At 49.5% G+C, this 13619-nt stretch overlaps 1 protein-coding gene and 1 long non-coding RNA gene across 15 annotated transcripts in view; one reads left to right on the top strand and one right to left on the bottom strand.

Annotated features, from left to right (window-relative positions):
• Positions 1 to 209: 209 nt before the first annotated feature.
• On the bottom strand, positions 210 to 12700 carry NR2F2 (nuclear receptor subfamily 2 group F member 2). 4 transcript variants are annotated; one of them, XM_075506279.1, is made up of 3 exons: positions 12503 to 12700; positions 4024 to 4551; positions 210 to 940 (listed from the first exon to the last, which is right to left on the bottom strand). In XM_075506279.1, exons 1-3 carry the CDS (start codon positions 12543 to 12545, stop codon positions 666 to 668), a joined length of 846 nt encoding a protein of 281 aa, XP_075362394.1. In that variant the 5' UTR covers positions 12546 to 12700; the 3' UTR covers positions 210 to 665. The 4 variants fall into 4 exon arrangements, with proteins under 4 accessions (XP_075362394.1, XP_075362391.1, XP_075362393.1 ...); XM_075506276.1 differs by lacking the exon at positions 12503 to 12700 and adding an exon at positions 6377 to 8197 and having other exon boundaries at positions 4024 to 4572; XM_075506278.1 differs by lacking the exon at positions 12503 to 12700 and adding an exon at positions 7372 to 8191.
• Positions 11681 to 13619, top strand: part of LOC142411793 (uncharacterized) — a 33736-nt gene continuing 31797 nt past the window's right edge. For all 11 annotated transcript variants that reach the window (XR_012776285.1, XR_012776278.1, XR_012776287.1 and 8 more), the window contains exon 1: positions 11681 to 11839. This is a non-coding gene — a long non-coding RNA (uncharacterized LOC142411793). The remainder of the gene's footprint in view (positions 11840 to 13619) is intronic.

Below are 13619 nucleotides of genomic sequence, written 5' to 3'. Positions count from 1 at the left end.
GTTTTAATTCTTTCAGAACATATATTTTAAGGATACACAGTTTTTTTTTTTTTTAAAGAAGCCAAGGTTATATCAAAAATTATTATAGAACCACAGAATAAACTGGTTTGAAACCAGAAAAATACAAAAAAGAACAGCTATAGGTACATAGACACATAGGACAATTAATAATTTGGAAAAAAAAGACTTACTTTCTTCCGTTCTGCTAATTTTCTCCAAATTTCCTTTAAATGCACTTTAAGCGAGATTTTTTAAAAAGTTTACCCCCCAAAAAAAGAAAAAAAAGAAGAAAAAAGAAAAAGCCCACCATCGTTTCTTTTCTTCTTCTTTCTCTTTTTTCTTTCTTTCTTTTTTTCTTTCTCTCTTTTTTATTTTTTACAAAAAATGATAAGTAGCAAGTTTTTTTTTCTGAACGACACGGGAGTTTTTAATGCATTCTGTAAAAGTTCATTTGACAGTCTCTTTTTTTAATTCACAGTCCATTAATTTTTTCCTGTCTTCTCTTAGCAAACTTGTAACATCCTTTTACATCCTTTCTTAGCAGAAGGAAATTTAAGAAACAACCAGAACCCAAATGTCATTTGCTTTCCTTTCACCCTCTTTCATCTCCCTTCTCAATTTTTAATTATTTTTTTTTTACTTTTTTTTTCTCTCTCTCGAATATTTTATTGAATGGACATATAAGGCCAGTTAAAACTGCTGCCAGACAGTAACATATCCCTGATTAGGGTTTCTATGGGGGTTTTACCTACCAAACGGACGAAAAACAATTGCTCTATGACAGAAGAGGAGACAGTGCGAAGGGAGGGGAGACGTAGTAATAGCTTCCCGAATCGTGTTGGCTGGTTGGGATACTGGCTCCTAACATACTCTTCCAAAGCACACTGTGACTTCTCCTGTAAACTTTCAACATGGGCTACATCAGAGAGACCACAGGCATCTAGAAGAAAGTGTATTAAAAAAAAAAAAAAAAAGAAAAAGAAAGAAAAGAAAAAAAGAAAACAATCATCAGATTAAAAAGTTGGTTGTTTTTTTTTTTTTAAATTTTTAATTTGATCTTTTTTTATTGCTAGAATTAAGTGTAGATCGTGCGCCATCACCTCACCCCCCCAGAGTTTAAGTAGGTTTTACCAAAAGGGACAATCTCTCTCTTTCTGTGGATGTGTGTGTGTTTGTATTTCTCTTTCTTGTGGAGGGTCTCCTTTAGGATTGAGAATCTCCAAGAGTCGAGATTTCTAATGGCACGACAGACCTGAGGGGTTGACAAGGAGGTGCTGGCCAAGCGTAATTTCGTATCTCTGTATTTTTAGGGGGAAAGGCTGGGGGGGCAGGGAAGGCTTGAGGCGAAAGGGGGGAAAGGGAGCCACTACTTCTCCCCCCCCGCCCCCCCTTGGAAAATAATTGGGGAGACCCTAACCATGTGATGAGAAGGAATACTAATAATAGTGATAGAAATCCTAATAATAATAAAAAACTGGCCCAGCCAAAGATAATGGCGCCCCGGATCCAGCAACAGATTCTCCCCCAAAGAAGACAACGCGTTTTTCTTCAGTCTTTGAAACTGATTTAAGTGGCCCTTTAAAACTGATCTTGTCAGTTTAGCCTATTCAGAGGCAGCCATGCAAACTGTGATCTCTCTGTTCATTTGAGCTGTTTCTTTTCCCCCCTCTTTTCTTTTCTCTTTCTTTCTCCCCCCCCCTCCACTCCCCCCTCTTTTTTTTCCTCTTCTTCTTCTTTTTAAACCTAAAGGCCCTTACAAGAAGAAAACTCCCTGATAGGGTCTGGACATTTTTTTTCCTTTTTTTGCCTGATACGCTAAAATACAATAAGTTCCCTTTAAATCAGAGACGTCTGTGCTGAAAGAGCACAGGTTGTGACCTGACCTCCCTGTGGCTTTCCTAGGCACAGGGCTAACACATGCATATTCTGCGAGTCATTAGAACCCAGATTTATTTTTTTTTTTTTCCCCCTCTTAAAAGAGGCTGCAGCAAACATTATATGCATCTACGTGCGTCTGCTTTACATCAGGGAGTGTTATTGGGGTGCTGCAGAAGCTGCATGCATCACCCTATTTTTTTGCATATGGCTATCTTCCCCAGAATCAGATAACAAGAAACGTTTATCTAGTTGGGAGGCAATTTACACGCCAGGCCTCACATTTTGAAAATAGTAATAAATTAAACAGTTACGACAGGATCGGACGATTGTTTTCTCAGAAGGCTAAAAAAAAAAAAAAAAAAAAAAAAAGTGATTTGGGAGAAAAGGCAGGATTGGAAATAAACTCCTCGGTGTGGGTGTGAGCTGGCCAGGGGCTGGGGAGGGATGTGAGCGTGTGTGGGATCCTTGCTGAGCGTTTGAGCGAGGGAGAGGAAAATGCATCCTAGAAAACGATAGAAAAATAAAATAAGCAGCCCACGTACACCCCTTCCCACTCGGGATCCCTGTCTCCCTGTGGCTAGATGCGCCCTGCTCATTGATCACCTTAGGACTTTAGCACGAGTAATTGGGGGGGGGGGGGGGGGGGGGAAGAAAAAAAAAAAGAGAAGTTTTTAATGTGTAAAGCAATAATATATAAAAGGAAGTTTAGGTCACGACCCAGAACCTGGACAAAGTCCAGAAAATGACTTCGTTCCCCAGACCCCCTTTAACACAACAAGGAACGGATTGTGAGCCCTTCTTTTCCCACATAAACTACATTTTTTTCCTGTTTCCTGATATCAGGCCTTAAAAAACTCCGATGAGTAATTATTTTACAGGTCTTGCTTCCATTCATATGTTTATCGCGTGGCCACTTTCCCAAGCTTTCAAATGAGTTACAGAAGAAATATATGTATTTTTCAACTTAATCCCAAAACTTCTAGGGCTCCAGCACATTGGGTTGCCGATGCAGCCTTAAAGTTAACAATCTGAGATAACGTATTGCACAAATTAGCAAGCAGATTTTTTTTTTCCTCCAAAAAAAAAAAAAATTTAGCCTCCAGAGTTAATATCAGGTTTATTACTCACCCAGGTTAAACTCTAGTGCAAGCTAATTAGATTTCACAACGCACTCAATTATTGCTTTATAACTCATGCACTATTTCTAGGCAGCAAAAGTTGACACATATTTTTCCCCCCTCTCTCTTTGATTATCTAAGAAACACCTCGAGGTCTTTTCCTGGGGAGAGGCATGGCTGTGCCACCCCGGCATTACACTGCGGAGCGGCAGCTTCAGCCTCCTCTTACTTTTCCATACTATCCCTGTCTACTTATGGTAATGATCTTTTCGCACCCGCTACTCGCTTTGGACTATGCAGTTCCTGCTGGGTACAAATGCAAACTTTTCCCCTTAGCTTAAATGACACAGAACTGCTCACTGCCACATTCTGTTTAAATCAGAGACAGCTCTTTGGAAAGTTGATTTATTTTATTTTATGGGATGGCAGGGAACATATTTTAAACTCGGCTTTGCGCATTTAACTTTTTTTTTTTTAATTCAATTTTTAATCCTGCAGGGCTTTTTTCCCTTCCTGGCTGCCCATAAAATGATCCTCTTTTTAAAGTGGTTTCACTGATAGGACGACTTGTATTTAACAACATCAAACAGATTTTGCTGCTGTTCGGATGCGTGTCATTAAATGCAACAACCCAGAGCTATACTGTTAAATAAAATATTCTTTTCAATGGGAAAAGCGCAGTCTCTCGTGGCGAATGGGTGCCTCTCCCCGAGCCCCCTCTTCCCCCATCCCCAGCATTATTCAGCTAGGGTTGGGGTGTGCTTTAGTTGCCTTTTGTGTGTGTGTGTTTTATTTAATTTCTTTTTTTTTTTTTTTAATTTTGCACTCCCTCGAAGATGGGATGCTCAGATCCGAGGCCCTGAAGGGGAGACCACAGGGCACCGTTTCCTAAAAGGAAAGAGACCGCGCTGGTTCTCGGGGGGCAGGGAGCGGTGATGGGGTGCAGGCAATAACACTTTGCAAGAGCAAACAGTTCTCAGGGGGGGCCGGGGGGAGGAAAAAGGAAGAGCAAAGAAATGCTGCCTACCTGAGGTGAAGAGGACTATGGCCTTTAAACAGCTATATTCTGCAGAGTCGACATGCAATGCTTTCAGTTTTTCTACTTGCTCTTGGAAGATTCGTATGTGGTCCATAAAGGCGACCACTCGGTCAGCAGACATTGGCGAAGCGTGGAGGCCAGCAGCTGCCAGGAGCGGAGCTACGTGGAGGGGCATGGAGCACTGGGCAGCGTTGAGGACAAATAACTCGCTCCAGGTCAGCCTCAGGAGGGCCACCTGGTCTGTGATCTGGAGGTCTGGGAAGAAGGGGATATTCCTGGCCCACTCCACCGCGCTGAAGAGCATCCTAGCTGCCAGTTCACAAATGTTCTCGATGCCCATGATGTTGTTGGGTTGCATGCACTGACTGCCAAAGCGGGAGGTGGGGTAGGGCTCTGCTCTCAGAAGAAGGGAGATATATCCGGATAGGTAGGAATGGCAGTTGAGAGGGTCCCCGTTTGTCAAGGCGAACTGACCATGAGTTGGCTGTGTGGGTGGCATTCTGCCCCTCTGGACCGCTGCAGTAAATAAAGAAGAAACTACAGCTATTAATATCTGAATTGCGACCATCGGTTCAAATACAGCCTGCTTTGTGTGCTTGTGCGTGCGTGTGTGACACCGTACCCAGTCAGCTTAAGGGGGAACATGCATTTTTCCAGCCAGAGTTCGGCCCGTACCCGCTTTTAAGGCTCCGCAGTTCCCGGGTCAAGCAAAAGCAACAATAAAAGCTGAGCAATGCTGGCCGCTCGGCCAGGACTGCCTGAAGGAGCCCGAGGTCCTCACTTCCCCAAACACACCACAATTCAGTTATTTCCCCCCCCACCCTCCACCGCCACCCCTCCTTCAAGAGATGCAGGATACGTCTTTGTGTGCCCGGGTATTTTTCTTCATTACACCTAAACCAGCTCATTGATTTGAGGCTGGGGGAGCAGGATGGGGAGGGAGCGGGGGAGAGGGAAGAAACACTTCAGTTCAAAATCCCCGGCGCTGGTCCCACACGCGTTTCTCGCCCCCTGAATATATTGTTGCTGCTGTTATTATATCCTCTCCCCCCCCCCTTCTAAAAAATATCAAAGGAGGCCAGATCACCCCACAACATCCCCAGCAGGTCCCCCGGCGAGGCTGGGGGCATTATCCAAAGGCACCTTCCTCAGCTGCCCATGGAAAGTGGGCCTTTCATTTTGTTAATAAATTTACACGGTGACAGCGAGAGAAAAAAGGAGAGAGAAAAAGGGCTGAGAGGCAGCGAGACGGCAAGAAGGGAGAACGCCTAAAAATATGCTTGATTTATATTTGTTATCGCACGTATTACAAGGTTAGTTACTCTTGCAGAAACACAAAGAGAGGAGCCCAGCAAGTCCCAAGCCCCCTAACCCTTAACCTACATAGCCGCGTCCAGACACAGAGCACGCACTGGAAAACTGCAGGCTCACATTTCTCGTCTAATTTTATATCACAAAGACTCGACTTGCAGAGACCCGAGCACCCCACACTTACTTCTGGGCTGCTCCTTCCTCCCCCCCCCCTCCCCTCCTCCTCCTCGTCCCTTCTTACCCCCCTCCTGCCTCTCCCGGAGGGACAAGAAAATAAGAGGAAGAAGAGAAAAGTGAGATAATAACAACCGGGAAAGGCAGGCAGACGGCAATATATATATACACACGCACACGCGCGGATACGTGTGTGTATATATATTTTTAAAAGGAGGAAAAATCCGGCTGGGAATCCACAGTGGAGTGCTGTAGAGCCTCGGCAGGGTGAGTCCCATTGTAACAGTAATTTGAACCGCCTGTGTAAAATTGCAATCTAAGGCAGGGTGCTGGGGGATCTCTGTGTGTGTGTGTGCGTGCATCTCGTGAGGCTCCGTGTGTGTGTACACGCACAGAGACACCCCGAGCCACGGACACGCACGGAGCTGCTCGGGGGACGGGGGGGAAGGCTGAGCATGCGGGAGGAAACACGAAGGAAAAGTAACCGCACGTCAGGATAATCATCTGGCTCCTAAGCAGCGTGAAACTAAAAATCCACTTCCAATAAACCTCCATCAGCAAAATCAAAACAAACACAAATCAATTACGAGTGCAGGAGAAAGCATGCAAGAGCCCCTGCCTCCCCTGCCCACCCCCTCCAACACCTCTCTCCTTCATTCCGAGAAAGTTTCTCTCTGTTTATTCGGGGGGTGGGGGGGGTGGGGGGGAGGAAAGGTTCTGGTGGGGTTTGGGGAGGGAGGTTAAAAATAAGAAGAAGAATAGTTAAAAAAAACCAAAACAAAACAAAACACCAACCAAACCAAACCCCAAAACGCAGCGAGTGAAAAAAATTGCAAAACAAATGAAATCCCAATACCTTCCCGTCTCATGCCAACTTTGAGGCATTTTTTGAGGCGGCAGTACTGACACTGATTGCGGTGGTGCTGGTCAATGGGACAGTTCCTGTTGGCACGACAAGTGTAGCTGAGATTCCTCCTTACACTCCGCTTGAAGAAACTCTTGCAACCCTCGCAGGTAAACTGGCCATAATGTTTGCCACTAGACTTGTCCCCACAAACCACACATTCAATGTGCTGCTGCTGCTGCTGTTTGTCTCCTTGGTTCTGCTGGCTTGGCGGGTTGGTCTGGGCTGGCGTACTGGGAGGGCCCCCGGGCCCCGGGGTCTGTGGGGTGTGCGGGGCCCCGGCCGGAGGTCCCTGCACCGGCGGGGCTTGCGAAGGCTGCGTTCCCTGAGCTCCGGGCACATCGTCCTGGGGGTCTCGCCACGCACCGACTACCATTGCCATATCTATTGGACACCGTTGCCAAACTTCCTGTTCCCCCTTTATTTTCAAAGTTTGTTTGCTTTGCTTTTCAGATCAGCTTTGCAGCAGTCTTTTTTTTTTTTTTCTCTCCCCTCTCTCTCTCTCTTTCCCCCTCTCTCTTTTGTTGTTTTGCCCCCCCCTCTTTTTTTTTTTTTTTTTTTTTTTTTAGGAGGGTCGGGGTGGGGGGGATCTCCCGGTACCGGCGAAGGTGCAGAAGCGCGGGGCGATGGAGGTGTGTGTGTGTGTGTGCGGGGGGGCGAGTTGCGAGTCGATTGTCTGGGCTGCGGGAGAGCAAAGTAAAGGGGTGGTGGGGGTGGGGGAGAGAGGGAGAGAGAGAGAGAGAGAGAGGAGGAAAAAAAAAAAATCTCTTCAAAGATCTCCCTCTCTCTCTCTTAGAGCTGATCTGCAGCAGAGTAGTTGAAGGAGGAGAGGCGGGTGTCTGGGGGCCAGGTCCAGGGAAGCTCGCAGTCAGCCATTCAGGAAAGCCATCAAAATAAGAATGAATAAAAGGTTAAAGATTACACACACAGCGGAAAAAAACACGCACAGCTGAGGAGACTTTTCTCGGCGCGGAGAGCGGACGGTCTCGCCGTAGTTTTTGGAAGTCCAGCTTGCGGCAGCAACATCAACTGCGATCGCTTTGTTTTTGTGGGCTTTTTTTTTTTTTTCCTCCTCTTTCCTCCTCTCTCTCTCTCTCCTCTGTCTCTCCTCCCTCCTTCGCTCGCTTTAATTCTTCCTCTCCGCCGCTCCGCCCGGGCGCTGCTCGCTTTCTCTCTCTCTCTCCCTCTTTTGGGCTCGGGGGTGGGGGGCTGGCTGTTGGTTTTTTTTCCTCCTCCTCCTCCTCCTCTCCTCGCTTTTTTATTATTATTATTATTATTGTTGTTGTTATTATTATTAATTATTATTATTGTGATTGTTTATTTGTTCCTCCTCTCCGTCCCCGCCGCGCTGCGCTCCGCTCTGCCCCGCTCAGCCGCTTCGCCGCTCCCGCCGCGCCGCGTCCCCGCCGCCGCCGCCGCCGCCGCTCCCGCCGCCGCTCCCGCCGCCGCCGCCGCCGCTCGGGTGCTGCCGCCGCCGCCGCCGCCGCCGCCGCCGCCGCGCTGCCTTATGCTGCTTCTGCCGCCTCGCAAGTGGGCTCTCGCCTCCGCGCCGCCGGTGCTCACGGCGCGGGCGGGGGGAGGGGGGCCGCGGGGCGGGGGGGAGGGAAGGAGTCAACTCGCCAGCGCAGCGCCCAGCCAGCCAGGATGATAAAAGAGGGGAGCGGGAGGAGGAGGAGGAGGAGGAGAGGAGGAGGAGGAGGAGGAGGAGGGAGAGAGAGGGAAGGATCACAACCCAGCGCGCAGCATCGCTCCTCAGCCGGGGGGGGAGAGGGGAAAATCACCACGGGGAGAGCGGGGGGGAGAGCGCCAGCCCTTCCCCCCCCCCCCCCCCAAAAAAAAAAGTGGGGGCTCCCCCCCCGGCGGCGGCGAGGGGAGGGGCGGGGCGGGGCGCGGCGGCGCGGGCGGGCGGCGTGTGGGCCGAGTGGCGAGCGCGCTCCCCGCCGGCCGCTCGCCCCGCTGGCGGGAGAGTGAACTTTGACACGACTGCTGCAACTTAGCGCACGTTGCCATGGCGACCGCGCGCCTTATAAGGCAACCCGACCGGCGTTTGACTGGTCAAAAGCTCGCGCCCCGCCCCTCGGCCCTCATTGGGCCGCGACGCCCTGCGCGGCCTGCCATGGCCGCCGCCGCCGCCCGCGCGGTCCTAGAGGCAGGCGCCGCCCCGCCGCCGCTGCTACGGGAGCCGGAGCCGGAGCCGGGGCCGGGGCCGGGGCGTCCCCCCGCGCACGCCGCTCCCTCGCCGGCTCCGCGCTCCTCTCGCTCTTTACTCCTCGCCCCGCTTCTCCGGGCCGTGCCCCCCCCCCCTCCCCCCCCCGCGCCGTCGGGGCGAGGGGTTAACGCCAGCCCGGCGAGGGGAGCAGAGCGCCGCCGCCGCCTCACCTGGGGCCGCCCGCCGGGGCACGGCCCGGGGGTCGTGAGGAGGGGGGGCGGCGGGTGGAAATCGGGAAATTGACGCTAAAATGAGGCAAAACTCCACTGAATAAAATAGAACCGAGCCCCGCCGCCGCCTGGGGAAGGGCAGCCGCCGCCGCCGTCTCCCCGTCAGGGGTCGGGCTGCGCAGGTACGCGGGTTCCCGCCCGCCCGAGGTCCCGGCGGGCGCTGGCGGGGGCGGCGTTGCCCGGGGCCCCCTCGGCCTCGCTCCGCGCTGGTCGGCGGGAGTCGGGGCTGCGGCGGCACCTGCGCTCGCCCCGGCCGCAGCGTGCCCCGGCCGCCGGCGGAGCCGCGGGGGGCCGAGCGTGCCCCGGCACCGGCCGCTCGCACAGCCCCGTCCCCGGCGGGGTAACGGGGCACGGCCGCTCCTCCCGACCTCTCCTCCCCGTGCGGGCGCCTCTACCCCGCCGCCCCGGGCAGGCGGCGGGCTGGCCGAGGGGACCGCGGTTTCCCGCAAGACACCAGCTGCCCCTTCCTTCCCCTCAGCGCGGTGGAGGGAAAAACCCGCCCCGCCGCCCCGCAGCGAGTGACACTCGTGTCTTCTCCCTCGCAACCTCCGCGGCATCGCTACACCGCAGCTCCTCTCAACCCCTTTAACTTTATTTCGGGGTTTCGCGGGGGTTTTTTTGGGGGGATCACGCGTACCCTGAGACGGTAACGCAACCTCTGTGCTCTAGTGGGAGCACGGCGGAATAGGTAAGCGATCTAAGTACGCGGGGACAGCTGTTTATTTCCCGCTGGATACAGCTACCGGGCAGCGGAACGGGGACTTCGAGTTCATCTCCTGGTACAAACGGCCAAAAGACACTCGAACAGGCGAAGGGACGGAGAGATTAAAAAGAAAACATGTTAAAATAGACAGATAAATTCCCGGCCGGACAATTCCTCCTCTGCTAACACACGCGTGTACGTACGCTCGCGTTTGAGCTGGTCACCACGTAGGGACGCGGGGACACAGACCTGTGCACAACTCTACGAGGGATTAATTGCCCCTCACCTCCTCACACGCACTTTTTCATGTTGCCACATGCACACCCCCCTTTCTGCCGCAGAAATAATATATGTGGCTAAAGCCGCAGGTGCTGAGAGGATGGGAAAGTTGTAAAAAGCACCTGGACTTGACAATGTCCTGCTTAGAGACCCCACGAAGGAAGATGGACTGCGGCTCAACTGCAGAGACAAGGCTGCAGCCTTCCCATTGATCCTGACGGAGCGAAAATAACCTTTCTCCGAAGCAGGGACCAGGAGGGACTGGAAAGAGAGAAGGGGGGAAAGGAATCTTTCCCCGTTAAAATGTGGGGAACTGCTTTATGATTTCCACATAACCCAGAGCCGAGGCGGTCACCTTTCGGGGAGGGTGGGAGAAGGTGGGGGTTCAAAATGCAGAATAGTCACAGATTGTTGCTCATGTTGAATTTCCTGAGGAAAACAAAACAAAACAGAACAAAACACAACACCAAACCCAAACCAAACCAACCCAACACCAACCTTTCCTGTCTCGAACCTGACAAAGTAAACAGGATTAATTCGCCATATGAAAAAACGTTAATGCCGTCCTAACAAATGCAGAAATCAGCAGAGAAAGCGGTTTTAACAGGACGTACAACACTAATAGTTTGAACGTATGATCGTAAAAATGAAAAGCCATTGATACACGCTTAAAAGCCGCCGTATACGCTGATTGCTCAAGCATTAATGAAGAATGCCCCAGATTAACTATTTGCTCTTCGAGGGATGCAGCAATATAACTATCTATTAGCACCATTAGATGCTTTGCTATTTATTTGAAAACACCCCTGCGAGTGGGCTGAGGCAGAACAGATGAATGTAAAAATGAACTGCAGCTAATTTCGCTAAATAATACTCGAAACCTGAGCGCCTCGCAAAGAAGGGGGAGATTCTCAACTGTCCTTCTCCGAGCCTAATGACAATAGAAATGCTCTGTTTTAACAGTAAGACCGTATTGGTTTTCCAAATAAACAAATGCATCCCTCCTGCCATTTTACTGCAGATGTAAATTTATTTTAATGAGAGGGAGCGGAAGGATTTATTTTGCTAAAATAGAGTTGGGGATAGAGCCGGTGTAAATCTTGAGGTTTTAGAAAAGAGGAGGAAGGAGGGGGAAGCTGCTTTCCTGGCAGAAAGCTGCCTAACAGTCCTCTAATTCTTTCTAGATTAAATCGCAATATGAATACGGCATCGAACAAATACCGAGTTTCGCTCTGAACTCAGTGGAAAGCAGTTACGTCTAACAGAATTCAATGAATTCCTCTTCTCCCTCAATGTAGTATGTGTGTGTTTTTCTCTTCCACCACACTGAAGTTCCATGAATAGGGAAAGTGGCTCCTATTGTGTGCCTCTGAACTTCCAAGTCAATGCAATTTTTAACCACTGGCTTGTGGTACTTTGAAAATCACCAGGGGCTGTCAGAGTTGGGTCCTCTGAAAAATTTACAGTGCTAAATCAGAGCATATGCTGTGAGAGAGGGGGAAAAATTGCTGAAGATTGGAGCAAGTACAGTATCCGGCTGCCCTCTAGTGTAAGTCTCATCTGCCTAAAACCCAACTTTAAAAGAAAAGGATCTCTTAAAGGGAAACGACTTTTGGCTCACGTATGCATACGAGAATGAAACTTCTGTACGTTTTAATCTGATTAATTCCTAAGGATTTAAAATTAATTGGCTTGGGCACTCCTAGACCGGACGATAAGATTTCTGCATCAGGGTTTCTGCGAGCGCTGTAGCGAATAGGTATTTTTAAGGGATAGTGGTAAGGGATGGGGGGGGGGGGGGAGATCCTGTTTTGTGATTTTTTTTTTTTTTTTAAACGAGGAACCGTGCCTCGCATGCTGTTGTCAGAGCAAAACACTTTTGCTGCTTAAAGTCAGATCTACGCCTTTTGCAATAACACTTATTAAAAAAAAAAAAAAAAGGATAAATAATTGCCTTAAAGCCTCAGCCGAACTGCCAACCACACCTTCGGATGGTGAGTATATTCCAGCTTCTTTCCATTGTACTTGCTTAGCCAGAGAACCGGAGGGGGAGAGGGGATCTCAGCGCTATACCTTCACCACCGACCTCTTGGGTTTGGTTGTTGGCTTTTTTTTTTTTTTTTTTTCCCCCCTAAATAAATGCTGCCAGCTGCACACGGCGACACAATTCCGTGCAGTTTAATACCTATCACTTCAGTTAAGAGACTTGTCCTCCCCTCCCCACCCTCCCGAGCAGGTCAGTCCGCCGCTCCCCCCCGAGCAGCCGGGAGCCGGGCAGGGGAGGCTGCCGCCGGGCTCTGCCTCCCGCACGCTGCTCTGGAAATGACTTTGAGGCGCTTTGCCTTGCCTCGGACCTGGAAGCCGATCCCGGTCGTTGGGTTTGTTCGCTTATTTGTTTGTTTGCTGCTTGCTTTATTTAGCTAAAGGACGTGCTAACTGATGGTGCTGCAATTACACATACTTGGGTCTCCCCCCCTCCCCTCTTCCCCTCCTTAGAGCAACCCACGTAACCTTAGAAACGATCGTTTAAGACGTACGTTAGCTAACATTTGCTTTTTTGGATTTTTTGTTTTCCTTAAAAGAGAAACACAAGAATCACAACACATTGCCCGAAAAAAGTGTCAAAGAAGAAGAAAAAAAACTATAAGTAAACATACCAAAACCATATTTGCCTTGTTCAAGGTCCCAAATCGCTTGCATCTTCCTTTTTCTACCTCTCCTTTAGTTTGGCAGGTGAAACAAACAAACAAAAAAAAATAATCAGACCGCTGTTTGCCCCCCAGAAAGATGTGCGTTGGGTAATTAAAGAGAAGTCTCCTTCTTGGTGTTTATCTAAGCGATTGTGCAAACTGATTAAAAAAAAAAAAAGAAAGGAAAAAAAAAAGTAAAGTTACAGCCTTCAGGGGGAAAAAAAAAGGAGGCAAGGTGAAGGGAATAGATTTCCCACAACCTAAAGGGAAGTGCTTTCGATGTATTATTAGCGATCAGCCTTGGGAGAGAGGAAAAAAAAAATCCTGAACACACTCTAACTTTACACAGACAAGATTTCAGGGGGGGCTTTGTACATAGCTGCTTAGGAATGTGCGCCTCGCCTTTAAGAAAAAATCCCCAAGCCCAAGGTAGGAGATGTCTTTGAGTGATCCTTGTCTCTCATTTCATTCCTTAGAAGGAAGAGCGTCTCGCTACACCTTGTTTGGAGCTGGAAAGGCGAGACTTAAAAAAAAAAAAAAAAAAAGAAAAAAATATTCACAACCCACCCTTCCAATTGGGGAGGAAAAAAAAAAATAAGAGAGGGAAATCTCCTAACTTAATGACTGTGGGGGTAGGATGGATGCGACCGATTTCAGCCCCCCCCCCCCCTTTCCCCCCTCCCCCCTCCCTGGCAGGGAGAAAAAAAAAAAAGAAAAAGGGGAAAAAAAAAAAAAGCCAACCGCAAACAACTACAGGCTGAACTATCAACACATGCACCGAAGGGGAAAAAATATATAGTGTCCTGTGTAGGGTCGGCAGGGAACGCAAGCACACGCTAAAGCAAGTTGGGAAAGAATCCGAGCTAATCAGCAATCTCTTTCTCTCTCTCTCCTTCTCTCCCTCTCCCCCTCTCTCTCTCTTTCACTGCCCCTGAGATCCCAGCTCGAAAGAGGTACTCCACATTTTTTCATTACCAAAAATCCGTTGCAATAATCATTTGTTGCTAATTGAAACCCTTGGAGACATTTTTCCCCACCCCCTTCACAAACATGGCAACTTTTAGCCATGGGAAGCACGTTTAGT

Source organism: Mycteria americana, chromosome 6 (genome assembly GCF_035582795.1).
Source record: "Mycteria americana isolate JAX WOST 10 ecotype Jacksonville Zoo and Gardens chromosome 6, USCA_MyAme_1.0, whole genome shotgun sequence".
NCBI lineage: Eukaryota > Metazoa > Chordata > Aves > Ciconiiformes > Ciconiidae > Mycteria > Mycteria americana.
Note: the sequence above shows the minus strand (reverse complement) of the source record. Positions and strands in the feature narration are given on the sequence as shown.

Excerpts from the sequence above, each read along its gene's own strand:
- NR2F2 (XM_075506276.1), bottom strand. The coding sequence starts at position 6,806 with ATGGCAATGGTAGTCGGTGCGTGGCGAGACCCCCAGGACGATGTGCCC. Across the intron at positions 4,573-6,376 it reads AGTTGGCATGAGACGGGAAG|TTTCTTCTTTATTTACTGCA; the intron begins GTATTGGGATTT and ends TAATAGCTGTAG. Across the intron at positions 941-4,023 it reads CATAGTCCTCTTCACCTCAG|ATGCCTGTGGTCTCTCTGAT; the intron begins GTAGGCAGCATT and ends ACTTTCTTCTAG.